The 28,000-nt window shown below is 40.1% G+C and overlaps 1 protein-coding gene across 1 annotated transcript in view; it reads right to left on the reverse strand.

Moving 5' to 3' along the window:
- The window catches only part of LOC132126955 (multiple epidermal growth factor-like domains protein 10), a 135,456-nt gene that overhangs the window by 93,111 nt on the left and 14,345 nt on the right, over window positions 1-28,000 (reverse strand). The window contains exons 4-5 of the mRNA XM_059538579.1: window positions 7,633-7,725; window positions 231-477 (exon numbers count right to left, since the gene is read on the reverse strand). Coding sequence (XP_059394562.1) covers window positions 231-477; window positions 7,633-7,725 — 340 coding nt within the window. The remainder of the gene's footprint in view (window positions 1-230; window positions 478-7,632; window positions 7,726-28,000) is intronic.

The following is a 28,000-nucleotide window of genomic DNA, read 5'->3' on the forward strand; positions in this document are numbered from 1 at the left end:
TCTCTTGAATCAATTCTGAGATGAATTCTGGCTGCTTCCAGTTACTTACACACACACACCACTTGAACCTAAAATAATCATTCATAAAGTTCAAAAAAGTTGAAGCAAATTACAAGAGTGTTCGCTGGTTTCTGCTGTCTGAGTGTCAGCTTTCAGAAGGTTGTAAGAGCAGTAATATAAAGTGTGCTCTGTGTACAGTGAGTGTATTCTGAGCATGCAGGTGAACTCACAACGCTCCCGTGTATCCCGGGCTGCACACACACTCTCCGGTGACGTGGTGGCAGGTGGCGTTGTTCTGGCACAGGCACCTCTGCTGGCAGCCGTGTCCGTAGGTGGAGCGTTCGCAGGGGTCCTCGCAGCGCCAGCCGTGGTACCCCGGTGCACAGAGACAGGCTCCACTGATGGGGTTACACAGAGCCCCGTTCTGACACTGACAGCGGCTGCTGCAGTGCGGACCCCAGTGACCCCCGTCACAGGCTACAGATTAGAAGTTACAGTATTTAAAATGTGATACTATTTCAATTACTTTATTAAAGCAGTGCTACTGATTATATTTGATTACGTTACTACATTTCTAAAGAATATTTCTTTGATATTGTTCTGAGATTAAATAGAGATTTAAAATCATAACAAGATATAGTTTAATAGCTTTGATACAGTTTTTGAAATCAAATCTTTGTACAGCTATGAAAGGATACACTAGCATCTAACAATGCCTTGGAAAAAAACAGTTAATCTTAAAAATAAAGCATATACATAAATCCAAATAGGAAATAAAACAGTTATTGAATAAACGTGTGTCCTAATCTCCCAAACATTGCTGTCTCATATTTTAGAGCAGTCACTGCAATTAATTAAAGAAGTCAATCAAATGTGTATGTGAAAATATTATAATCATTAACATTTTCATAAATAACTAATTTAATTACACATTTTTGTCATTAAATGACTGTACTGTAACTAGTTACTCCCAAACACTGTTTACAGGCCCCATGGTGTATGACCATATTAGGTGAGATGTTTTTTTTTTTTTTTCTTAAGAAAAATTGCTGTATCCAAATTAATCAAATTAAGAATGAATCCAATCACCAGCCTGTGAATCAAAACTGAATCATGACATGAGTTTGAATACCCAACATTACCCAGATGTTGGATATTGAGATACTGAGAAATGATATCAGTATGTTTCTACTTTCTTTTGTGTTTTGAAACAACTGTTCTGAGTTGCAGTGTGGCACACAGTTCAAGCTCTGAGGCGCTTTCGTCAGCTGTGTGTCAGTGCTCAGAAACACATCTGCTGCACTGGGTCAGGTGTATGATGCTGTGCTAACTCAGGCTGGGAAGTCCCAGGCTTTTTAAGACTGTGGAAACCCTGTCATGTGCAGTGTTCTGAGGGTCATCTGAGACATTATGTGCACTGATCAAAGCTTACCCTAATTCACCATGAAGCTTGAGACTGTGAATCAATCATCAGAAGTGTTTCATCTTTTATATGTTTTTGATGGGTTTTGATGTCTTCCACACAACCTCATTGAAATCTCAGGAAAGTTTCTTCAGGCTATAAGAAGAGCTACAGTAAGCAGTGTTTTAGTGATCGCGAGTCGGTTCAGGTCATCCACACTGACTCTCATCCGTCACCAGCTCACCAAACGTCTGAACTGAACCCCGCTAACACATTCAGAACAAAGCAGATCACAGCACACAGGTGACGCAGATGACGAGACAGGGACAACAACACAAGCTAGATATATAATGACAAAAGGTGTTTATGAGGACACTCTCTGTACCCCAGTTATCCAAAAGGCTTTAAAAACATACTGAATGGTGTTGTTTTGAAAGAATGTAAAAATATATATACAGTTGCAATCAAAATTATTCAACCCCCTTGACCTGCAAGACATTTTGCTGCGGAAAACAACATTTTATGAAATCTATAACTCATCCCTGAACCAAGCAGAAGTAGATTTGGATGTGTACTTTGGGATGACTGTCCTGCAGGAAAGTCCATTCTTTCATACTCTTCACGCTTTATATGTTACCCTTGGGAGATATCATCAGGAAACATGGTGTTAGCTTTCACTGTTATGCTGATGATACTCAGCTCTATATTTCTTCGCAGCCCGGTGAAACACACCAATTTGAAAAACTAATGGATTGCATAGTCGATATAAAAAACTGGATGACGAGTAATTTCTTACTGCTAAATTCTGAAAAAACAGAGGTGTGAATTATAGGACCTAAAAACTCTGCTTGTAATAACCTAGAACACTGTCTAAGACTTGATGGTTGCTCTGTCAATTCTTCGTCATCAGTTAGGAACCTAGGTGTGCTATTCAATCGCAATCTTTCCTTAGAAAGCCACGTTTCTAGCATTTGTAAAACTGCATTTTTCCATCTCAAAAATATATCTAAATTATGGCCTATGCTCTCAATGTCAAATGCAGAAATGTTAATCCATGCTTTTATGACCTCAAGGTAAGATTATTGTAATGCTTTATTGGGTGGTTGTTCTGCACGCTTAGTAAACAAACTACAGCTAGTCCAAAATGCAGCAGCAAGAGTTCTTACTAGAACCAGGAAGTATGACCATATTAGCCCGGTCCTGTCAACACTGCACTGGCTCCCTATCAAGCATCGCATAGATTTTAAAATATTGCTTATTACTTATAAAGCCCTGAATGGTTTAGCATCTCAGTATTTGAATGAGCTCCTTTTACATTATAATCCTCTACGTCCGCTACGTTCTCAAAACTCAGGCAATTTGATAATACCTAGAATTTCCTATTTGGCGCCCAAACTCTGGAATAACCTATCTAACATTGTTCGGGAGGCAGACACACTCTTGCAGTTTAAATCTAGATTAAAGACCCATCTCTTTAACCTGGCATACACATAACATACTAATATGCTTTTAATATCCAAATCCGTTAAAGGATTTTTAGGCTGCATTAATTAGGTAAACCGGAACCGGAAACCCTTCCCATAACACCTATGTACTTGCTACATTATTAGAAGAATGGCATCTACGCTAATATTTGTCTCTTTCTCTCTTAGAGGGTCACTGAAGTCACCCGGATCCAGTACGTATCCAGACCAGATGGTGGATCAGCACCTAGAAAGGACCTCTACATCCCTGAAAGACAGCGGAGACCAGGACAACTAGATGAGCCCCAAAGACAGATCCATTGTGAAGACCTTGTCTCAGAGGAGCACCAGGACAAGACCACAGGAAACAGATGATTCTTCTGCACAATCTTACTTTGCTGCAGCCTGGAATTGAACTACTGGTTTCGTCTGGTCAAAGGAGAACTGGCCCCCAACTGAGCCTGGTTTCTCCCAAGGTTTTTTTCTCCATTCTGTCACTGATGGAGTTTCGGTTCCTTGCCGCTGTCGCCTCTGGCTTGCTTAGTTGGGGTCACTTCATCTACAGCGATATCGTTGACTTGATTGCAAATAAATGCACAGACACTATTTAACTGAACAGAGATGACATAACTGAATCCAATGATGAACTGCCTTTAACTATCATTTTGCATTATTGACACTGTTTTCCTAATGAATGTTGTTCAGTTGCTTTGAGGCAATGTATTTTGTTTAAAGTGCTATATAAATAAAGGTGACTTTAATCTGAACTGAGATGATGACATCACTGAATTCAATGATGAACTGCCTTTAACTGTCATTTTTCATTATTGACACACTGTTTTACTAATTAATGTTGTTCAGTTGCTTTGACGCAATCTTTTTTGTTTAAAGCGCTATATAAATAAAGGTGACTTGACTTGAGTAAATCGGTACTTCTCAAACCTGTCCAGGAGCCTCAACACTGCACATTTTCCCTCATCAGACACATTCAATCCAGCTTTTACCATATCTAGATGAGTTGAATCAATCATCATTCAACATTCTTTTGAATAGACAAAAAAATTATGTTGGAACTAAAAGGAAGTGCATTGGCATGGTACTGTCTATCTGAAAGCCATCAATTAGTGGAAGTTAAAGAAGAGGAATCACACCAATCACAAGTGAAGTATGGAGTACCTCAAGGCTCAGTACAACCCGAATTCCGGAAAAGTTGGGACGTTTTTTAAATTTTAATAAAATGAAAACTAAAAGACTTTCAAATCACATGAGCCAATATTTTATTCACAATATAACATAGATAACATAGCAAATGTTTAAACTGAGAAAGTTTACAATTTTATGCACAAAATGAGCTCATTTCAATTTTGATTTCTGCTACAGGTCTCAAAATAGTTGGGACGGGGCATGTTTACCATGGTGTTGTATCTCCTTTTCTTTTCAAAACAGTTTGAAGACGTCTGGGCATTGAGGCTATGAGTTGCTGGAGTTTTGCTGTTGGAATTTGGTCCCATTCTTGCCTTATATAGATTTCCAGCTGCTGAAGAGTTCGTGGTCGTCTTTGACGTATTTTTCGTTTAATGATGCGCCAAATGTTCTCTATAGGTGAAAGATCTGGACTGCAGGCAGGCCAGGTCAGCACCCGGACTCTTCTACGACGAAGCCATGCTGTTGTTATAGCTGCAGTATGTGGTTTTGCATTGTCCTGCTGAAATAAACAAGGCCTTCCCTGAAATAGACGTTGTTTGGAGGGAAGCATATGTTGCTCTAAAACCTTTATATACCTTTCAGCATTCACAGAGCCTTCCAAAACATGCAAGCTGCCCATACCGTATGCACTTATGCACCCCCATACCATCAGAGATGCTGGCTTTTGAACTGAATGCTGATAACATGCTGGAAGGTCTCCCTCCTCTTTAGCCCGGAGGACACGGCGTCCGTGATTTCCAACAAGAATGTCAAATTTGGACTCGTCTGACCATAAAACACTATTCCACTTTGAAATAGTCCATTTTAAATGAGCCTTGGCCCACAGGACACGACGGCGCTTCTGGACCATGTTCACATATGGCTTCCTTTTTGCATGATAGAGCTTTAGTTGGCATCTGCTGATGGCACGGCGGATTGTGTTTACTGACAGTGGTTTCTGAAAGTATTCCTGGGCCCATTTAGTAATGTCATTGACACAATCATGCCGATGAGTGATGCAGTGTCGTCTGAGAGCCCGAAGACCACGGGCATCCAATAAAGGTCTCCGGCCTTGTCCCTTACGCACAGAGATTTCTCCAGTTTCTCTGAATCTTTTGATGATGTTATGCACTGTAGATGATGAGATTTGCAAAGCCTTTGCAATTTGACGTTGAGGAACATTGTTTTTAAAGTTTTCCACAATTTTTTTACGCAGTCTTTCACAGATTGGAGAGCCTCTGCCCATCTTTACTTCTGAGAGACTCTGCTTCTCTAAGACAAAGCTTTTATAGCTAATCATGTTACAGACCTGATATCAATTAACTTAATTAATCACTAGATGTTCTCCCAGCTGAATCTTTTCAAAACTGCTTGCTTTTTTAGCCATTTGTTGCCCCCGTGCCAACTTTTTTGAGACCTGTAGCAGGCATTAAATTTTAAATGAGCTAATTAAGTGGATAAAAGTGTAAAATTTCTCAGTTTAAACATTTGCTATGCTATCTATGTTATATTGTGAATAAATTATTGGCTCATGTGATTTGAAATTCCTTTAGTTTTCATTTTATTAAAATTTAAAAAACGTCCCAACTTTTCCGGAATTCGGGTTGTAGAAGGACCGCTACTTTTTATACTTTACATGTTACTCTTGGGGGGTTTCATTTGGAAACATGGTGTTAGCTTTCACTGTTATGTTAATGATACTCCACTCTATATTTCTTTGCTGCCTGACGAAACATACCAATTTGCAAAACTAACAGAATGCATAATTGATATAAAAAACTGGATGACACGTCATTACTGTGAAATTCAGAAAAAACAGGTGTTAACTATAGGACCAAAAACTTCCACATGTCATAACCTAGAACACTGTCTAAAACTTGATGGCTGCTCTGTCAGTTCTTCACCATCAGTTAGTAACCTAGGTGTGCTATTTGATAGCAATCTTTCCAAATTCTAGCATTTGTAAAGCTGTATTTTTCCATTTCAAAAATGTATCTAAATTCTTGAAACAATCAGGCAATTTGATAATACCTAGAATATCAAAATCAACTGTGGGTGGCAGATCTTCTTCCTATTTAGCTCCCAAACTCTGGAATAACCTACCTAACATTGTTCGAGAGGCAGACACACTCTGTCTGTCACGGCACAGCGAAGAGTGTGCCGTGGAAGAAACACAGTCTGGGTCCAAATGCAGGGAAATCACTTTTTAATGAACAAAAAGGCCAACAAGGAAAAAACAAAACAGAGACAGATACACGCACACACCTCAGAATTCAACTAAGACATGAAATACACCTACACGATCAACCATTAACAATTAATCCAGCCAGACAGAGTGGTGTGAGAGTGGAGAATATATAGTCCTTGACAATGGGCACCACTGTCAGTTTAAAATCTAGATTAAAGACCCATCTCTTTAACCTGGTTTACACATAACATACTAACATCTCTAATATTCATTTCACGAGTTTGCTTTCCCATCCAGTCCTGATGGTTAATGGTGGTTAATGGTAAACAAACTTGGCTTGCTGTCCTTAATGGAGGCTCGAACCTAAGGCTCAGCTTGAGCGCCAAGTTTAATCCACCATTTCGGCACTACATAGAGGGAGAAAAACAGGAATAGAGGAGGTGATGGGGAGGTGGAGGGATGCCAAAATAATTGACTCTGGGATGGTGCAATGAGAGCTGTTTATATAGGCTCGAAATGATGATTGTCAGGACTGAATGATTAGGCTCCTCCCGCACCTACATTTGGAACTTCATATAAGTTAAAGGATTTTTAGGCTGCACTAATTAGGTGAACTGGAACCGAGAACACTTCCCATAACATACAATGTACTTGGTACATTGTTAAATGAATGGCATCTATGCTAATATTAGTTTGTTTTTTCTTATTCCGAGGTCACCGTAGCCACCAGATCCAGTACGTATCCAGACCAGATAGTGGATCAGCACCTAGAGAGGACCTCTACATCCCTGAATGTCAGCGGAGACAAGGACAACTAGATGAGCCCCAAAGACAGATCCATTGTGAAAACCTCATCTCCTAGAAGTCCACCGGGACAAGACCACAGGAAAAAGATGATTCTTCTGCAAAATCTGACTTTGCTGCAGCCTGGAATTTAACTAACTGGTCTGGTCTGTTTAGAGGAGAATGGCACACTATTTCCCCATTTAATACTGCAAAACTGATTTGACACAATCTGCATTGTAGCTTTAAATAAAGTGGTGCTATATAAATAATAGTGACTTTGAGTTGACTTGACTCGAATCAGGTGTGAAAGATGAGGAGAAAGAAGCACAAAATGAGCACAGAAGAAGTCAACAAAATCAGACCGATATTCCTACTACAGCTGATATGTGTATAAATTGATGTCCAAATAAGCTGAAATGTTTAATTTGATAAAATCAGAAAAAACACAGGGCAATATATTTCTTGTCAGTGTTGTGGAACTACTGAAATGATTGTCTACAGTGCAGCAAAAGCTCCTTCTGGATATGGTCTGTTACAGACTGAAGGCAGTTGTAAATGCAGGAAGAGACTCTAAGAGAGAGACAGACAAGCACAGCTGCAGCACTCACCGCTGGAGCAGTCGGGCCCTCCCCAGCCCGGCTCACACTGACAGGTGCTGGGGGCCACACAGCGGCCGTGCACACACTTCTCAGCACAGTGGGCTGCAGAGAAAACAAGAGAGACAGAGAGAGCACTCAGATTACACCAGCACCCAACAAACACATACAAACCCAAACCCTGCTCCTCACAACTCTACATTAAACATCAAATAGCTCAGTGATTATCAGATACGCTTTACATGTGTGTTGTGTTATCATGTTTTCATGGAGTGACTGGAGCTCAAAAAATGTTCTGCTGTATTTGACTGTACAATGAGTCTCTTAAAGGGGTCATATGATGCGATTTCAATTTTTCCTTTCTCTTTGGAGTGTTACAAGCTCTTGGTGCATAAAGAAGTTCTGAAAAGTTGCAAAGATTAAAGTCTCAATTCCAAAGAGATATTCTTTATCAAAGTTAAGACTCGTCCACTGCCTCCTAAAACACCTCTTTTAAACACTCCCCCACATGTCTACGTCACTGTGTGGGAAGATTTGCATAACGCCACCCAAATCTTCACCCAAAGAAAGAAGGTGTAACTTTTATTCTCGCTGTTGCCACTGCCTCCATGTTGTGGAGACACTGTGTTACGTTGTGAAAGCAAAACTATTTTGTTTGGTCTTCAAAAAGAGGACACAACTAGAAATCAGTGGTTAAGTTGCATTTAAAACACTGTTCAATAACAGTTCAACCCAGTGGTGTAGTCTAGTTTTTTTGTAGTGCGCATACTCTGATTTTTCCCACAGCCTCATATCTACTCACCATTCCAAAGTGACCCCCTATCACCACCACATTCACTAATGCATACAGTATACATAATATGTAACTGAGAGCATTCTGAAAACTGCTTGTGTGATATCAACATGTCAATTTATTATTAGCAACAGAAGACTAATGTCCCTGGAGCACAGGTTTTATCAGATCGAAATTTTCAGTGCACATATAAGAGTGCCTGTTTTTAAATTCCCTAGCCTGACTTTCAGTCCACAAGGCTGGCCAGTAGTTCTCATCTCTCTCATAATCTGAAAGAAGGAGATATAAACATTGTATTCAGTTTAACTGCTGCACAAAGACACACACATACCCACTATGTGTGTTATCTCTCCTATTCTCCTGCATTCACTTATCCACCAAGACCAACATATTGGCCCGATTCCAAAAAAGTTGGTACACTGTACAAATTGTGAGTAAATAAGGAATGAAATAATTTGCAAATCTCATAAACTTATATTTTATTCACAATAGAATATAGATAACTGTAACGATAAAACCTTCCTAATCATCGGGAAGAAGGAGGCGGGAACCGGCGGACAATCAAATGAGACTTTAATAACAAAATAAACACAAAACAGCGCAACAGCCCCTCGCGGACGACTCTCGCGCACAAATGAAAATCAAAACACAAACTAAAACCCAGGCCTGGTCCTCTCTCGTCCTTCACTGTTGTCGCTCCTGTTTTATATCCTTCCATCTCCTCCGTGGGACTCGAGAACGGTGGGTTGAACAGGTATCGTTCATCTCCAATCACTCCACCGGCCTCGCTCCTGTTCCCACGTCTCTCGGCCCCGCCCCACTCGTCACAATAACATATCAAATGTTGAAAGTGAGACATTGTGAAATGTCATGCCAAATATTGGCTCATTTTGGATTTCATGAGAGCTACACATGCCAAAAAAGTTGGGACAGGTAGCAATAAGAGGTCGGAAAAGTTAAATGTCCTTATAAAGAACAGCTGGAGGACCAATTTGCAACTTACTAGGTCAATTGGCAACATGATTGGGTATAAAAAGAGCCTCTCAGAGTGGCAGTGTCTCTCAGAAGTCAAGATGGCCAGAGGATCACCAATTCCCCCAATGCTGCAGCGAAAAATAGTGGAGCAACATCAGAAAGGAGTTTCTCAGAGAAAAATTGCAAAGAGTTTGAAGTTATCATCATCTACACTGCATAATATCATCCAAAGATTCAGAGAATCTGGAACAATCTCTGTGTGTAAGGGTCAAGGCCGGAAAACCATACTGGATGCCCGTGATCTTCGGGCCCTTAGACAGCACTGCATCACATACAGGAATGCTACTGTAATGGAAATCACAACATGGGCTCAGGAACACTTCCAGAAAACATTGTCGGTGAACACAATCCACCGTGCCATTCGCCTTTGCCGGCTAAAACTCTATAGATCAAAAAAGAAGGCATGTCTAAACATGATCCAGAAGCGCAGGTGTTTTCTCTGGGCCAAGGCTCATTTAAAATGGACTATGGCAAAGTGGAAAACTGTTCTGTGGTCAGACGAATCAAAAGTTCTTTTTGGAAAACTGGGACGCCATGTCTTCTGGACTAAAGAGGACAAGGACAACCCAAGTTGTTATAAGCGGTCAGTTCAGAAGCCTGCATCTCTGATGGTATGGGGTTGCATGAGTGTGTGTGGCATGGGCAGCTTACACATCTGGAAAGGCACCATCAATGCTGAAAGGTGTATCCAAGTTCTAGAACAATATATGCTCCCATCCAGAAGTTGTCTCTTTCAGGGAAGACCTTGAATTTTCCAACATGACAATGCCAGACCACATACTGCATCAATTACAACATCATGGCTGCGTAGAAGAAGGATCCGGATACTGAAATGGCCAGTCTGCAGTCCAGATCTTTCACCCATAGAAAACATTTGGTGCATCATAAGGAGGAAGATGCGACAAAGAAGACCTAAGACAGATGAGCAAATAGAAGCCTGTATTAGACAAGAATGGGACAACATTCCTATTCCTAAACTTGAGCAACTTGTCTCCTCAGTCCCCAGACGTTTGCAGACTGTTATAAAAAGAAGAGGGGATGCCACACAGTGGTAAACATGGCCTTAAAAATTATACATTTTCTCAGTTTAAACATCTGATATGTCATCTTATGTTGTATTCTGAATAAAATTTTGAAATTTGAAACTTCCACATCATTGCATTCTGTTTTTATTCACAATTTGTACAGTGTCCCAGCTTTTTTGGTATCGGGTTTGTATTTAAACAATTTCTTATTCTTCTGAGACCAAGAATTTTCAACTGTACTGTATCTCATCCTAGGGCTTTAACGCTACAGGCACCAAAGTCGTCAAAAACCTTGGACCTGATCTGTAGTTTGTTTCTGTATCTTTTCTAACCTATGATACTTACAGTTTTCATATAAATAATTATCAAAAATCAAAGTGTTCCCATAGAACAAACATGCCCTCTCTAGTGGACAACTGCAGTCCACTAAAGCAAGCCACAGGGTAAGAAATCTTTCAACTCCCCTCATTTACTTTCGTTTTCAGTCAGTTAAATATACAAACAATTACATATGTTTCCTATATGCTGCCAAGCAAAGCTAACATATTTGATCATGACCAGGTAGTGACTACTGTATCTGTTGTCCAGAGGCCAGTGTGAAAGACGCTCGGGACAGTTGACTGATCAGTCAATATACATTTCAATCCACCTATTTTTATGTGCATTTTGGAATATTGCACAAAAAACGCTGCATTGAAATGCCAAGATGCGCATATTTTTATTTTTAAATACACATTAGTGATTCAATACAAAAGTGATTCATTCAATGCTGCACTGGCAACAGAAATGGCGTGAATGTCAAAAAGTCGGTGCTTCGTAACACAGACGGGTTGAATTTTTGAATGAACGTGTAAAAGTTTGATCTGTTACAAAATGATGTTGTAAAGTATCCTCGTGCTTTTTTAAGTTGGTATACGTAAATCCTTTACTTTTCCTAGTGGGTATGCGGCGTATACCTGTGTATCACATGGTTCAACCCAAATATTCAGATGTGTGCAGCACATTTTACGGAGGAGGAGGACTGTTTCCTGAGAGAGTAGTCTACAATGCCAGTGTCTGTTTTGTATAAAGTGGGGCAGTTTGGTGCTTCTTACTCACAGTCTGTAATTATGTTAACATATTTCAAGAATTTGCCACTGATGATTCAAACGCAAGTTTTGAGCAGTGTAGAGTAGTATTTGTTGTATGTCATTTCTCAGATCACAAATGCAGACATGATTTTATGTTTACGCAGTGCAATACGCAAAACAATGTGTAAAAAGACAGTATAAGTCATTATAATCGGTAATTATGTCCCCACTGGATGTAGCAAATGCCTCATTTATATGTATATTTATATTATATTCATTTAACATTTCCCTCACACGGTGATGCATTTGGCCAATCAGAACCCACTGGATGGCTGGCCAATCAGAGCACACCTCACTTCTCAGAACGATGAGCTTTGTAAAAATCGATGCATTTCAGAAAGGAGGGGCATACAAGAGCAACAATAATGTACAGTATGTGGAAAATAATGTGTTTTTTGAACCTTAAAACACAAAATAATGTTATTTTTAGCAACATCATATGACCCATTTAAGGATGTGTATTTGTCACAGTGGGGAGGAAGAGCTCTTCCGTCTCAACTGATCCAGATCTAAACTCATTACAGACTCGCTCTTCTTCAGGTAACCAGCTCTTTCTGTGTCATCCTCTCTCTATGGCCAGCTGTTGGTCACTCAGTCTGTACTTGGTCAGTAACTGTCTGTGTGTTATATTCCTGACTGAGAGCAGACTGTACTCTCTGTTGAATTTCAGATAACATTGGAGACGACTTTGAACTTTTATTTGTTATTTCCAATACTGTATGTGTCTCCTTCTCTTCATTCATAATTTCTGTGATTCTTCCATGTTTTTCAGGGTTGGAGATATTGAGTGCTTTGTTAGTCAGATCTGAAACCGTTACACAAATTTTTTTTTGAGCACTGTGTTTTTAGTGCTTTAAAATAAAGAGAATTTTCAGAACTAGTGTTTAAGTGATAAGAAGCATGTCGGCCCAGCAGGGACAGGTGTTGTGCTCACTCACGAGACGCCACACAATTAAGGTGGCGTCTATGGTGAATGTCGAGGACTGCTGCTTGGCTGTTGGGGAGGTGGTTGGACACTCAGGTGTTTTATCTGCTTCCAGGATGAATAATGCGATTGTGGTATTTCTGGATAGCGTGGATAAAGTGAATGATTTGGTAGAAAAGGGAATTGTAGTTGCAGGAGAATTTGTTTCGGTCCTCCCAATTTCTTTACCTGCCAAAAAGGTAACTCTATATAAACTGCCACCTTTTGTGAGTGATGAGATATTAACGCAAGCTTTGCCACGTTATGGCAAGTTGGTGTCTCCAATAAAACATATACCAATCAGTAGCAAATCACCTTTATTGAAACATATAGGTTCTTTTAGGAGATTCGTCTACATGATCATCCCTGATGATGTGGATTTAGGCTTAACGCTGAACTTTAGGATTGATGATTTCAGCTACAGCATTTTTGATACTATTGGAAAGATCAGGTGTTTTGGGTGCAAAAAAACGGGACATTTAATTCGGAACCGCCCGAGTACAAATATAGGCGAAACAGAGAATGAGAATGCACAAGGTATCGAAGAGAACGGTGTAGTGGAGGCCGCTGTAGCGGTGATGGGAGAAGTCGCAGCTGTGACGGAGACCGCTCCGGGGGAGATTGAGGCAGATCTCGGAGTGGGCAAACTGAGTCCGCTCCGTATGATATACCCTCAGCTACTGTTTCTCTGACAGATAATCAACAGGAAAGTAGTACAACCAATGAACAGATACAAGTTGTTGTTAATGAAAATTGTGAGGAGGCACAGTTATCAATGGAGGATGAATAGCTTCTTTTTAAGACCCCTCAAAAAAAATAACAATTTAAAACAAGTCACTAGATGCGAAAATAAGTAAAACTGACGAGAATTTGTTTTAGTGATATAAGCTTCCAGTACACAGAGACAACAACACACAGACAAAAAAAAAATAATAATAATTTTAGGCAAATAAATAAGTGTATAAACAATTGTGCTATAAATAATAATGGAATAGGATTGAATAAGATGCAGGGATGTACTAGGATGGAGGGGTAACAAATAAATATAAGGATATTTCACATTTTTTTGCATAAGCATAAGTGGGTAAGATTTAACTGTTCATGAGGTAGATTGCCTGGGGGAAGAAACTGTTCTTGTGCCTTACTGTTCTGGTATTTGCGGCTCGGAGGCGCCGGCCAGATGGCAAAAGTTCAAAGATGGGGTGACTTGGATGTGAGGGATCCAGAGTGATTTTCTGAGTCCTTTTCCTCACTCTGGATGTATACAGTTCTTGAAGGGTGGGCAGGGGAGCACCAATAATCCTTTGGGCAGTCCGAACAGTTCTTTGTAGTCTTCTGATTTCTGATTTTGTTGCTGAACCAAACCAGATAGTTATTGAAGTACACAAGTCGTGGCCTAATGGTTAGAGAGTCGGACTCCCAATCGAAAGGTTGTGAGTTCGAGTCCCGGGCCGGAAGGAATTGTGGGTGGGGGGAGTGCATGTACAGTTCTCTCTCCACCTTCAATACCATGACTTAGGTGCCCTTGAGCAAGGCATCGAACCCCCAACTGCTCCCCGGGCGCCGCAGCATAAATGGCTGCCCACTGCTCCGGGTGTGTGCTCACAGTGTGTGTGTGTGTGTGTTCACTGCTCTGTGTGTGTGCATTTCGGATGGGTTAAATGCAGAGCACAAATTCTGAGTATGGGTCACCATACTTGGCTGAATGTCACTTCACTTCACTTCACTTCACTTCACAGTACAGACTCAATGACGGCTGAGTAGAACTGTTTCAGCAGCTCCTGTGGCAGGTTAAACTTCCTCAGCTGGCAAATGAAGTACAACCTTTGTTGGGCCTTTTTCACAATGGAGTCAATGTGATTGTCCCACTTCCTGAGAGATGGTGGTTCCCAGGAATCTGAATGACTCCATTGCAGCCACAGTGCTGTTCATGATGGTGAGTGGGGAAAGTGCAGGGGGGGGTTCTCCTAAAGTCCACGATCATCTCCACTGTTTTGAGCGTGTTCAGCTCCAGGTTGTTAAGACTGCACCAGACAGCCAGCTGCTCAACTTCTTGTCTGTAAGCAGACTCATCACCATCCTGGATGAGGCCGATGACTGTAGTGTCGTCTGCAAACTTCAGGAGCTTGACAGAGGGGTCTTTAGAGGTGCAGTCGTTGGTGTACAGGGAGAAGAGCAGAGGGGAGAGAACGCATCCCTGAGGGGCACCAGTGTTGGTGGAGCAGCTGTTTGACATGAATTTCCCCAGTCTCACTAACTGTTGCCTATCTGTCAGGAAGCTGGTGATCCACTGACAGATAGAGCTAGGAACAGAGAGCTGGGTCAGTTTGGTCTGGAGGGTTGTTGGGATGATGGTGTTGAAAGCCAAACTAAAGTCCACAAACAGGATCCTCACATAAGTCCCTGTTTTGTCCAGATGTTGCAGGATGAAGTGCAATCCCATGTTGATTGCATCATCCACGGACCTGTTTCCTCGGTATGCAAAATGCAGGGGGTCCAGTAAGGGTCCAGTGATGTCCTTCAGATAAGCCAGAACCAGTTTTTCAAACGACTTCATGACGACAGACGTTAGAGCCACAGGTCTGTAGTCGTTAAGTCCTGTTATCTTGGGTTTCTTTGGAATGGGGATTATGGTGGAGCGTTTGAAGCAGGAAGGCACTTCACACAACTCCAGGGATCTGTTTAAGATCTGTGAAAAGATGGGGGCCAGCTGGTCAGCACAGATTTTCAGACAGGCTGGTGTAACGCCATCTGGGCCTAGTGCTTTTCTTCTTTTGTTCTTCTTGAAGACCTGGCGCACATCATCTTCACAGATTTGAAGTGCAGGAGGTGTGGAGAGGGGGATTGCAGGAGGTGTTAATGATTGTGTAGGGAGATGGTCAGAATGGGTGTTGGGGGTTTCAAATCTACAATAAAACTCATTCAGGTCGTTATCAAGTCGTTGATTAGCCTCAGTGCAAGGGGATGGTGTCTTGTAGTTTATGATGGCTCTCAGTCCTCTCCAAACTGAAGTTGAGTCGTTGGAAGTAAACTGGTCTTCCAACTTTTTAGCGTAGGTCTTTTAAGCTGCTCTAATCTCTTTGTTCAGTGTGTTCCTGGCCTGATTGTACAAGACTCTGTCCCCATTTCTGTAGGCATCCTCTTTGGCCTGACGGAGATGTCTGAGTTTTACTGTAAACCGTGGCTTATCATTGTTGAATGTTAAATAAGTCGTGGTAGGAATGCATACATCCTCACAGAAACTAATATGGGATGTTACAGTGTCTGTGAGTTCGTCCAGATCGGTGGTAGCAGCTTCAAAAACACTCCAATCAGTGAGGTCAAAACAAGATTTTAAATCCTGCTCTGTTTCGCTGGTTCATCTCTTTACAGTCCTTACTACAGGTTCCCAAGAATGATTAAAACGGAGTCCGGGTGTTGCTGTTCTGTCTCTGTAATCTGATCAGTGAGTTTCTGTAAAGCTGAGCTCACGTGCGCTTGCGGAGGAATGTAAACACTCACCAGAATGAACGAGTGAAACTCCCACGGCGAATTGACAAACTGCATTTCTAGATCAGGACAGCACATCTTCTTTAACACAGTTACATCTGAACACTAGTGTTCATTGATGTAAAAGCATGTCCCGCCGCCGTGTGATTTCCCCATTGATTCTGATTCGCGATCCGCTCTAAACAGCTGAAAGCCCGGCAGATGGAGCGCGCTGTCCAGTATGGCGTCATTCAGCCAGGTTTCTGTGAAACACAGAGCAGCAGAGTATGAGAAATCCTTATTTGTCCGAGAGAGCAGAAGGAGTTCGCCTGTTTTGTTGGGTAGAGAGCGGAGATTTGCCAGATGGATGCTAGGCAACGGCGTTCGAAATCTGAGCTTCCTGAGTCTGACGAGCACTCCCGCTCGCTTCCCCCTACTGCGCATCCTGAAGTGCTTGATCAGCGCCGCTGCTCCTCCGATAACAACGTTCAGTAAAACATCTGAATAATTTAAATCCGGTAAGAGATCTTGTGGTGTGTTCTGCCAAATGTTCAGCAGTTCATCCCTGGTGAAACTGATCGTGTTTGTTAAACAAAAAAAACAGGAAAAATGAACAAAAACAGTACAAACACTGGAGAGCAAAGCACTGAAGCAGCCATGTGCGGCGTCATCGATTTCTAGATGGACCAGTGAATGTAAGCTGGAGCGCAATCAGTGGCATCATACTACAGACTGTTGGCAAATTTTGCTCTGGACAGATCTCTGTTTCTAATGGACCCCAAGAGTTTGAATCTCTCACAGCTGCCTCTTTTTTATCAGAATCTTTTTAAAGTGTGGAGTTTTTTTCATATCCAAAATACTGAGAATTTTCATTAAGTATATTGGTTATTAAGGGAGCCTCTGTAACACAATGGACTGGGACAGAGAATTAGTGGAAACTGGTATTTATTGAAGGTAGCAGAATATAACAGTGAATGAATAGGGAATGGAGATTGAAGGAGGATCCTTGACAACGGGTATCAACTTGCTGGATGGGGTGACCAGATTTATCGAGGACAGTGACCAGAGTGGAGGGTGGTGAGCACACACCTCGGCGATGGTAAGTAGAGGAGATACTGACAGAGGTAACGCTGGAGAGTAACTGAGATCACGGGATGGATCTTCTGGCAGGGAGAGAGGGTAGATCTTCCCGCGAGGCACTGGCGCACCCGGAATCAGATCTATGGCACAATCCCAAAGGCGGTGTGGAGGAAGTTGGGAGGCTTTTTGCGGGGAGAAGATGTCTTGGAACTCTTGGTAACAAGGGGGAATATCAATGGAGCGTTTATCTACAGGGCTTTCAACGGAGGTGGCATTGATGGGTAAGGCTTCGGAGGTCCTTAGCGGTGGTGGAACCCTCTATGAGGTTTTTCCATGAAACCTTTATCTTTGGTTTTAAGTATGCACAGAAAAGAATTATTGTGTTTCAGTTCGGCAAGCGAAATTGGCCATTTATATAAGTAGGAAAAGTAAACTAGAGCAAGGGTGTAATGATGATGTGGTTATGGCTTTTAGGTCTTTACTCAAAGAAAAAGACTGATTGATTAAAATTTTTATAATGCCATGAATGATCTTTCCACTTTTAAATTGAAATGCAGTCATGATGTGTTATGTACAATAACTGAAGATTATTTAATTTTCTGTTTTTGAGTGTTTTTACTAAATATTGTTTAGGGTAAATGCAACTTGATCTGTTTTGGGTTATTTGTAGATAAAGTTTTTTTCAAAAAAAAAAAAATCTCTAAATTTTTCAGTTTCCTTTAAGCTGTATAATTGCCTTTTAGTTTTTCTTATTTATTTATTTTTTTCTACACCTCTCAAAACACTTTTTTAGGGAAGGTTTTATTGTTTATTTCGCGTGGGGTGCGAGTGTGAGGCAACATGATGTCTTCATGGCCCTCCCTGAACTAATGGCATTTATTGCAATTGTCATCTTGCGGGGGCTTACCAAGGTTCCATCACTATGTGACTGCTGGTCAGCAAACCTGGGAAACCCACATATCATTGGAACAATGCCGCGAAACCGCTTCCAAGACATCATGCGACACCTACGCTTTGATGACAGGTCCACCTGGAGTGATCGAGCAAAGACTGATAAGTTTGCTGCAATTTCCAGTGTGTGGGGATCATTTGTCACCAATTGCATCACGTCCTACAACCCTGGTCTACATATCACCGTTGATGAACAGCTTTTCCCGTCAAAGACTCGCTGCTGTTTCCTGCACTATATTGCAACTAAACCTGACAAGTTTGGGATCAAGTTTTGGGTGGCTTGCGACCTAAAATCCAAGTACATTTGTAATGTCCTCCCATATCTTGTCAAGGACCCTAGTCGTCCCAGTGGAGAGAGACTGTCTGAAAATGTAGTGATGAGGCTGATGGAACTATTCCTAGACAAGGGCAGAAATGTTACCACAGACAATTTCTTCACATCGCTGTCACTTGCGCATAAACATCTTAGCCGGAAAACCACCATCCTCGGCACAGTCAACAAGATTCGCCGGGAAATCCCTCAATCCGCTAGACACACAGATCGCAATGAATTCACCACTCAGGTATGTTGCAGGTCTTTTGTGGTTCTATGTTTATGTGTTTCAAATTTTTTGAATCAACACCGCCAAGTGTGTCATTGTGTCATTGTGTGTAAAAGTGCTATGAAAATAACAATTTATCTTATTTATTAGGTGTTTTCAACCACTGCTGCTACGTTGACGGTGTATGCGCCCAAATGGAAGAAGACCGTCTACATTCTTAGCAGCATGCACAGCGTGATTCAGACTGATAATACCACCAAAAGGAAGCCAAACACTGTCACCCTTTACAACACCACAAAGTGCGGCATGGATGTGATGGACCAGATGGTGCGGGAGTACACTGTCCGCACAGGGACACGGGGCTGGCCAGTTGCCGTGTTCTATAACATGATTGACATGGCAGCACTGAATGCACATGTGCTGTATCAAGCATGCACCGGAAGGCAGGAAAGACGGGTGGACTTCCTGGTGGAGCTTGCAAGAGAGTTGGCTAACTCTCATATTTGTGCGAAGAAGGCAAGAAAAGAACAATTGCTTCGGACACAACCCTCCACACATAGCCCTGGAAAAAGAGCCATGTGTCAGGTCAAACACCAATGCAAGAACAATCATGCCACTGTGCAATGTGTTCACTGCTACAGATACACATGTGGTAAATGCAGACGGGAGATACCATGGCAGTGCCAGGATTGTGAGTGATTGCTGGAATGTACTCACTCACTTTTTAATATTATTTGTAAATATGTGTACAAATGGTTGGTTTCTTTTTTATTTTATTTTGTACTGTTTTTATCAATAAATCTCAGCAACAAAGGGAAAAAAACATGTGTGTTGTAAGACTGGAGCTGGACCGTCTGGACTGAGGGACGACTTCTCTCTAAGAAACTAAAGGACTTTCCTGATAATTAACATTTGAACACTCTCTTGAATACCCTCCATCATAAATAACGGTGCCATCGAAGATGTACCACACCTAGCAGTTCACACCTCACCATCACACTCCCTCCACTTAGTTTCACTCAGAATTGCCAATAGTATAATATTCTGCATTAATGCTAGTGATATTTACAGTCATGTTTGGTGTCATTTGTATTGTCTCAGGGCAACTGGTACAATGGTCTCAACCTTAGAAAAGTAGATTAAAAGATACAGATCTTAAGAGTTAAGAAATAATTTAATTACTGTAATGGGAGTGCCCTTTTCCAGTGTCTTCCATGTAAATTACCTTCTGTTCCCATTGAGGTGTAAACTACCCTGGTCTGGGACCTAACCTAATCAAATTCCAATTGTTAGTTTCTGTCTTCATCTCGGGGGATGTTTGTCTTGGTCTGAGGTATTTAAAGGATTGCAGCAAAAGGATCACGGCGATTTCTGTAGCCAGAAAGCCCGTAGTGTGTTGTGTGTCTCTTCACTTCATACTATGTATTTTCTAAGGTCAGGTATGCATATTTGACTTTTAGATTCATCTTTGAGAATTTGATGTTTTGTATTGATATGATTTGATGTGTTTTAATTGGATATGTAATTGGCAGAATTCATATTTACCTGACTGATAATAAATTGTTACATTTGATTTTATTCTGTTTAACTCTGTAATTATTGACTCTAGTAGATTACGTTGAATCCTTGTTAGAGACATGAGCACCCGAATGAACAAGTTAATATAAACTAAAGAGTTTAACCAGAATAATCAAATGTCAGAAGAATAGGCCTACTAATTAGAAACATTCCAACCTAAATTCGAGGTCATACTAAAATGGAGTCAGATTAAATAAATAATGGAGTCAGATTTGAGTGTAACCTAAATTGAATAACTCTACGCGCTGAAAGACCGAACACGCAGGAAACCTTCATCCAGCACCGGATACCTTCCTTGGGCGGAGTGCCTGGACCTTACAGTGTTGATTTCTCCCTAAGATGGCAAAGTGAAACACAAGTTTCCTTGAAGTGGCTAAGCATGGCCCCACATTGTTTACATAACAAAAGCAACCGTTCACAGCTGATTAAGGATATTAGCCTAAAGCCTTCCAGCCCATCGGCTGTCCTGCGGGTTTTATAGGTAGAAAAGCCAAATGGCTGCTCTCTGGGACTTCTAGTGTTAAATGTGTTCTTGATGTGTTAATACAGAAAGACCAAACATATTGTATACCAAATAGGTCTATTTATGACAATTTGTTTTTAATGAGAGATATTCTGGATTATGCAAGAATATACAATGTTGATTTTGGTGTGCTTTCTTTAGATCAGGAGAAAGCTTTTGATCATGTGGACCATAATTACCTTTTCAAGGTCCTTGAGTGTTATGGGTTTGGAGAACATTTTTTATCATAGATAAGAATATTATATATTGACGCTGTAAGCATGGTTAAAATTGGAGGAGATTTAAGTGTACCAATTCTAATGAAAAGAGGGATAAGACAAGGGTGCCCTATGTCTGGTCAGTTATATGCTTTGGCAATAGAGCCTCTACTTTGTTTATTAAGAACTAAATTAACAGGTATTTTAGTAAGTGAGAAGCCAGAAGCTGTAGCTATTAAGCTCTCAGCCTATGCAGATGATATAACTGTTATGGTCAGAAATAAATATGATGTTCAAGTTTTAAAGGAAGCTTTAAAGATTTATGAAGGGGCTTCATCAGCCAAACTTAATTGGGGAAAAAACAGAGGCATTATGGTGTGGCTCTGAAGAAGCTCTTTACCTGAACTCCCGGAAAATGTAAAGTGGGGGAAGACAGGTATTAAATTCTTAGGAATATATTGGAAAAGAGGAATATAGGATGAAAAACTGGGAAGGATTAGTAGAGGGAGTGCTTGCTAAGTTGTCTAAATGGAAATGGCTGCTACCCCAGTTATCCTATAGGGGAAGAGTCCTGATGGCTAATAAACTTATTGCTTCCACCCTTTGGCATAAGTTGATGGTTTTGGATCCTCCAAGAAACATAATTGAAGACATTCAAAAGAATCTTAAGTTTTTCTGGTCAGGACAACACTGGTTAAAAGCTGCCGTCCTCTATCTTCCAGTTCATGAGGGAGGACAAGGACTAATTGACATTTTTTCTAGGATTGCTGTTTTCCGTTTGCAAGTAGCCCAGCGTCTTTTGTATTATCAGCATCAGCAGTGGATGGATGCTGCATGTGCTCTGCTGCGGAAAAACAGAAGAATGGGTCTGGATAAGCAATTATTTGTCATGTCCCTTGAAGGAGTAGTTTCAGAAGGATTGACTATATTCTATCAGGGTGTGTTGCAAGCTTGGCAGACGTTATCCTTTTCAAGAGAATGGAATGAATCCAATCACTGGGTATATGAAGAGCCTCTGTTTTTTAATCCACTTATCTCTGTTGAGTTGCTGTGTCCTGCCACTGTTAGGTCGGCAATGTTGAAAGCAGGAGTTTCCAAAATATGCCATCTTCGAAGGGGACTGAACTGGATACCTGCAGAGGTTTTGACGTGTATGCTGGGATTCAGGTCTGAACGCATAATTGAGAAGTTGTTAAATGATCTTGAGGAGGTCTTCCCTGCTCCAATAAGGGATTTTATGAAAGTTTCTCATGTGGAGAATTGTAATGATGGAGGTAAAGCTTGGATTCCTGAATTGCATGTATCCATAAAAAAAGAAGACTGGCAAGAAGATGACAGAAAATTACTGTCTTTGGACACACCAGAACTGAATCTTTGTAGTATTTTGAACAGACAAACACTTTACAGAGCATGTGTGAAAACCATTAACTATCAACATCTCAAAAATGTAAGAGATATTAAATGGACAACAGTGTTTGAATCAGGCTCTTCCCCGAAAGGCGGTCCCTGTACAAAAGACCCATTGAAAAGAGAGTGGGTAATCTTCAGTGGAGAGTTGTACATGGGATTTTAGCTACAAACAGACACAAAGCACTCCTTAATGTTTCAGATGATGAGGGTTGTCCTTTTTGTGGGGTGTCTGAAACTGTTTTCCATATTTTTATTGAATGTCCACGTTTGGATCAAATTTTGGGCTTAATGGAAAGCTGGAGTGTACAGTTTACAGGAAATTTTAATCAAGAATTGTTTAATTTTGGTCCTAAATATTTAAAACAAAAAAAATCTAAAGTTTTTTTATTAAATTTCTTATATGGGGCAGCAAAGTTGGCAATCTGGTGTACAAGGAAAAATAAAGTAGAAGGGAGGGAAAATGTGGATGCTGTTCTGATGATGAGAAGGTTTATAAAGAAAAGACTAATTATGGAATATGCTTTTATAGCCTCATTAATAATGTCAATTATTTTTTTTCATGTGTGGGGTGTTGATGTTTTTTTTATGTGAAGCTGATGATCATGGAGATTTAGTGTTTAATTTTTGAGTGTTTAAGGTTTGTATATTTTTTTATTATTTATTTTACTATTTTTTTATGTGAAAATTGTAAATATATGTATGTTTGAATCGTTTTGAATTTAAAAATATAGGTCTTTTAAGTTTTATTGAATTATTAAAGAAAACCTCAAAAGTCAAGTCAAGTCCCTTTCTCTCTCCCTCTCTCTCTCTCTCTCTCTCTGTCTCTCTCTCTCTCTCTCTCTCTCTGTCTCTCTCTCTCTCTCTCTCTCTCTCTCTCGTGTGTGGTGCATGCTGGGAAGTGAGAGTGTGGCGTGGGGTGTGAGAGCGGTGCGCTTGAATTCGTTTCAATTTTCTCGTTTTCTTTTTTTATGGTGGGGTTTTCTTTTTTTCTCATTTATCACTTAAATGTTTTTGTTTTATTTTTGTAAAAACAAACAAAAAACAAAAAAAAAAAAAGTCGTTAAAATCCGTTTGTTGATTTAGAAAACTATGGCGTCTCCCTCTGGTGAGGGAACGCCTGTTTTCTCAAACAAGAATGGATGTAAAGTTGCTTCGGATCAAGCGTTTACGGTAGAAGATGTTCTACTTGCAATGGGAGAGATTGTAGGACATGGAAAAATAGTCTCAGCCTCAAGAATGAACAAGGCCGTCGTGGTTTTTCTAAAAGAGGAAAATTTAGTGAACAGGCTTGTTGAAAACGGAATTGTTGTGTCCGACACTTTGGTGCAGATAACGCCATTGCGCGCACCTGCTACTAAAGTAACGATTTCAAACGTGCCTCCTTTCATTTCTAATGAAGAGATTATCAAAGAACTTAGTCGATTTGGTAAGTTTGCTAGTTCCATCAAAGTAGTTCCACTTGGATGCAAAAATGCTGCATTGAAACATGTGTTGTCTTTTCGAAGACATGTTTTCATGTTTTTAAATGCACCCTCTAAGACTTTGGAAATCTCTTTTCGCATACAACATGGAGATAGCTCGTACATGATTTTCGCAACAACAGATAGTATGCGCTGCTTTGATTGTGGAGATTTGGGGCATAAGAGATTTACTTGCCCGCATAAAAAACAGACGGAGAATGAAGTGAAGGACGGAAATATTGATGAGCACATAGATCGAACGGAGAATACTGAAAATCATGATAAGGAAAAAAGACTTAACATTGTAAAAGAAACAACGATCCCAGCAAAAAAACAAAAGAGGAAGGAAACTCAAGGTGAGGATATCGAGGCTTCTGTTTCTACCTGTGGAATTTCTCAACCCAGCGAAATAACCCAGGTTAAATCCCCAACTGAGCAAAGTGCTTCAGAACAGAGTTCAAAATCAGAGGTGAGTGCTTTTAATTTGTTTAAACAAGATGTTGAAAACAAATGCGGCCCAGATGTTTCGAAAAATGATGTAGTTGATTATGTAAAGGACAGTGAACTGAGTACTGGTGTTGAGGATGAGAGTGGTAGTGGTTTGCAGTCTGCTTTGGTAGTAGATGAAGATAGCGATGAGGCTCAGATGGAGGGATGTGATAGCGGCTCGGAGGTGTCTGAATTTGATTACAGTCAGTCGATGAATGACGTTTATTCTGTGGAGGAATTAAACGAATTTCTGGATCAAACTAAAGGCAAAAAAATTGATGTTTTAAAATACTTCGCTGATGGTGACAAATTTGTTAAATCGGTAATGATTGCTCAGAAGACTGTTGGTTACGACGTGATTTCGAAACAAAAAAGATTTAGGCTGAAAAAATTTATGACGGCTGCACGTAAAGCTCAAAATGATCAAGCAAAAATGTTAAAACGGAAAAAATAAATGCACATGGCTGTGGGATCTATTTTTACTTTGTTGTTTTTCTGCTTTTTTTTTTCTGTTTCTTTTTTCTCTCCCCTATAATGCAGATTCTAAGAGTGGGATCTTTAAATGTTAATGGGTTGAGGGATGGTGGGAAAAGAGCTTTACTATCTGAATTTCTTAGGCTGAAAGATAATAATGTAATATTTTTACAAGAAACGCACAGTGATTCAAATAATGAATCCGAGTTGAATTTGTGGTGGGAAGGGAAAACTTGTGTAAGCCATGGCACAAATATCAGTGCTGGAGTAGCTATCTTATTTTCAGCTAATATTGATGTTAATATTTTATCAAAAATAGAATTGGAGAAAGGACGTCTTCTCATTGTGAAAGCTGAAATTCATAATCAAGTATTTGTTTTCATAAATATTTATGCTCCAAATAGAGGCACAGAAAGAACTTTGTTATTCAAAAAGTTGGGAGATTTTTTAAAAAGTTTTACTCCTGATGAATTTATAGTTGTCGGTGGTGATTGGAACTGTACTCTAAATTTTCTTTTAGACAGAAATAATGAGGAACCAGATTCTGTATCAGCTTCTTTCTTGAAAAGTATTATTGTTCAACATGATCTTATAGATGTGTGGAGAGAAAAGAATAATGTTGTAAAACAATATACATGGACAAGAGTTTCACAAGGGAGGATTATTGCAGCTAGACTTGACAGGCTCTATATTAAGCGTACAGAAAATAATAGATTAATGGAGTGTAACATTTTTCCATGCTGTATATCAGATCATCATTTTATCTCAGTGAATATTGCCTTGACAAATCAAAAATGTAAAAGTCCTTACTGGAAGTTTAATGTAGCGTTGTTAAAAGAAAAAGTTTTTTGTGAAAAATTTGAATTGTTTTGGAGTGAGTGGGTTTCCCAAAAGGATGATTTTGAAAGTTTGATACAGTGGTGGGAGATAGGAAAGACCCAAATAAGAGTTTTTTGTCAGCAATTTACTTTCTTGTCTACTAGAAACATTAAACAACGAATGTCTGAAATAGAGCAAGAGATCTTTCAGATTACAGCTGGAATGATTCAACATTCAGATTCATCATTAGATGGAAAGTTATCTGAAAAGAAGCAAGATCTTGAAACTTTATTGCAAGTTCGGGCTAAAGGTGCCCTAATAAGGTCACGGTTTATGTCTATACACGACATGGATGCTCCCACTGCATATTTTTTTAATTTAGAAAAGGTCTCAAAAAAACAAAATGAAATGCACTGTTTAACAACACCAGATGGACTAAAGACTTTTGATTCAAGGAAAATGCGAAAGATTGCAGTGGATTTCTATTCAGAACTTTATAAAAAGGAGGACACTGATACTGGATGCGTTTCACAATTACTACAACAGCTTCCTACCATCACTAAAGAGCAGAGTCGGACTCTGGACAGTGCTGTTTCGTTTAAGGAGCTAACTGATGCAGTGATACAGATGAATGCGGGCCGTGCACCTGGAATTGATGGACTGCCAGTGGACTTTTATAAGGCTTTTTGGAGGATCATTGGAAGAGACTTTTATGAGGTGGTTCAAGAATGTTTTAAAGATAAACTACTTCCCAAAAGTTGTCAACGGGCAGTGTTGGCCCTGATACCCAAGAAAGGAGACTTGAGTTTCCTAAAAAATTGGAGGCCTGTATCGATTCTAACATCTGACTATAAGTTAATAGCTAAGTTATTGGCTAATAGAATGAAATCTGTTTTGGGGGATATAATACATCAAGACCAGTCCTATTGTATCCCAGAAAGGACAATACATGATAACATTTTTCTGATCAGAGATATTTTGGACTACTCTAAACTGTATGAAGTGGATGTAGGTTTTTTGTTCCTGGATCAGGAAAAAGCCTTTGATAGAGTGGACCATGGTTTTCTGTTTGAAACATTGCATGCATTTGGGTTTGGAAATGTTTTTATATCTTGGATCAAACTCTTGTATATGAATGTATCTTCTATTCTAAAGATTGGTGGTGGTTTAAGCCAACCAATAAGTATACAGAAGGGTATCAGGCAGGGGTGTCCACTGTCAGGCCAGCTTTATGTTTTAGCAGTTGAACCACTTTTATGTCTACTAAGAAAAGATCTGTCTGGTTTATTGTTTGGTGATGGCCTTCATTCTGTTAAACTGACTGCATATGCGGATGACATTACTGTAATTGTGAAAGAACAAAAAGATATTGATATTATTAGTTACAGTATTGGATTATATGAGAGAGCATCATCTGCAAAACTCAACTGGGGTAAAACAGAAGCATTCTGGTGTAATGATAAAACAAAAATGCCTTTACCAGTCATCCCTGAAAATGTTAAGTGGGAAAAAAATGGTTTTAAGTTTTTAGGAATTTTCATGGGTTCTGAAAACTACCAAAGAAAAAACTGGGAAGGTTTGAAGGACAAAGTTTGTGCCAGATTGTCAAAATGGAACTGGATTTTGCCTCAACTGTCCTATAGGGGAAGAGTGCTGGTTATAAACAATCTTGCCGCCTCTATCCTATGGCATCGATTAATTGTGTTGAATCCACCAGAAGATTTAATTGGAGGAATCCAAAAATTGATTGTAAATTTTTTCTGGTCTGGTCAACATTGGCTACGAGAGTCAGTTTTGTATCTGCAGGTACATGAAGGAGGCCAAGGTCTCATGGATATTAAGTCTAAAGTGGCTGCTTTTAGACTGCAAACAGCCCAGAGACTACTTTATCATCAGTCTCAGAACTGGATAAGAGTGGCTTGTGCCTTATTGAATCGAGTGGGACGGTTGAATTTGGACAGACATCTCTTTTTAGAGAGAGAGAGAGAGAGAGAGAGAGAGAGAGAGAGAGAGAGAAAACTTTATTAATCCCGAAAGGGAAACTGGTTTGCCACCAACTTAAAACATACAGCCAACAAGCACACCTAACACATAGCTAACACACATAAATAAATAATTCAACATTTAAAACCTATGAAAAACATGATTAAGAGACCAATGAGACATGGTTATAACAAGATACAATTGCACAATTCAGAAATGCAGGGCAAAGAACAGACAGTTCAACAGTTTGACAGTCAACAGTGTTCATTAAAATATCTGACCGCTGCAGGAACAAAAGTCCTTCTCAATCGCTCACTGGAGCACCGAGGCATAATTAAACGCTCGCTGAAAGAGCTTCTGAGTCCATTAAAAACACTATATAGTGGATGGCCTTCAAAAAACATAATTTTTAATTTCAACCTCATCCTCTTCTCCACAATGACTTCAAGTGAGTCTGGG

Source organism: Carassius carassius, chromosome 45, assembly GCF_963082965.1.
Source record: "Carassius carassius chromosome 45, fCarCar2.1, whole genome shotgun sequence".
NCBI classification, from domain to species: Eukaryota; Metazoa; Chordata; class Actinopteri; order Cypriniformes; family Cyprinidae; genus Carassius; species Carassius carassius.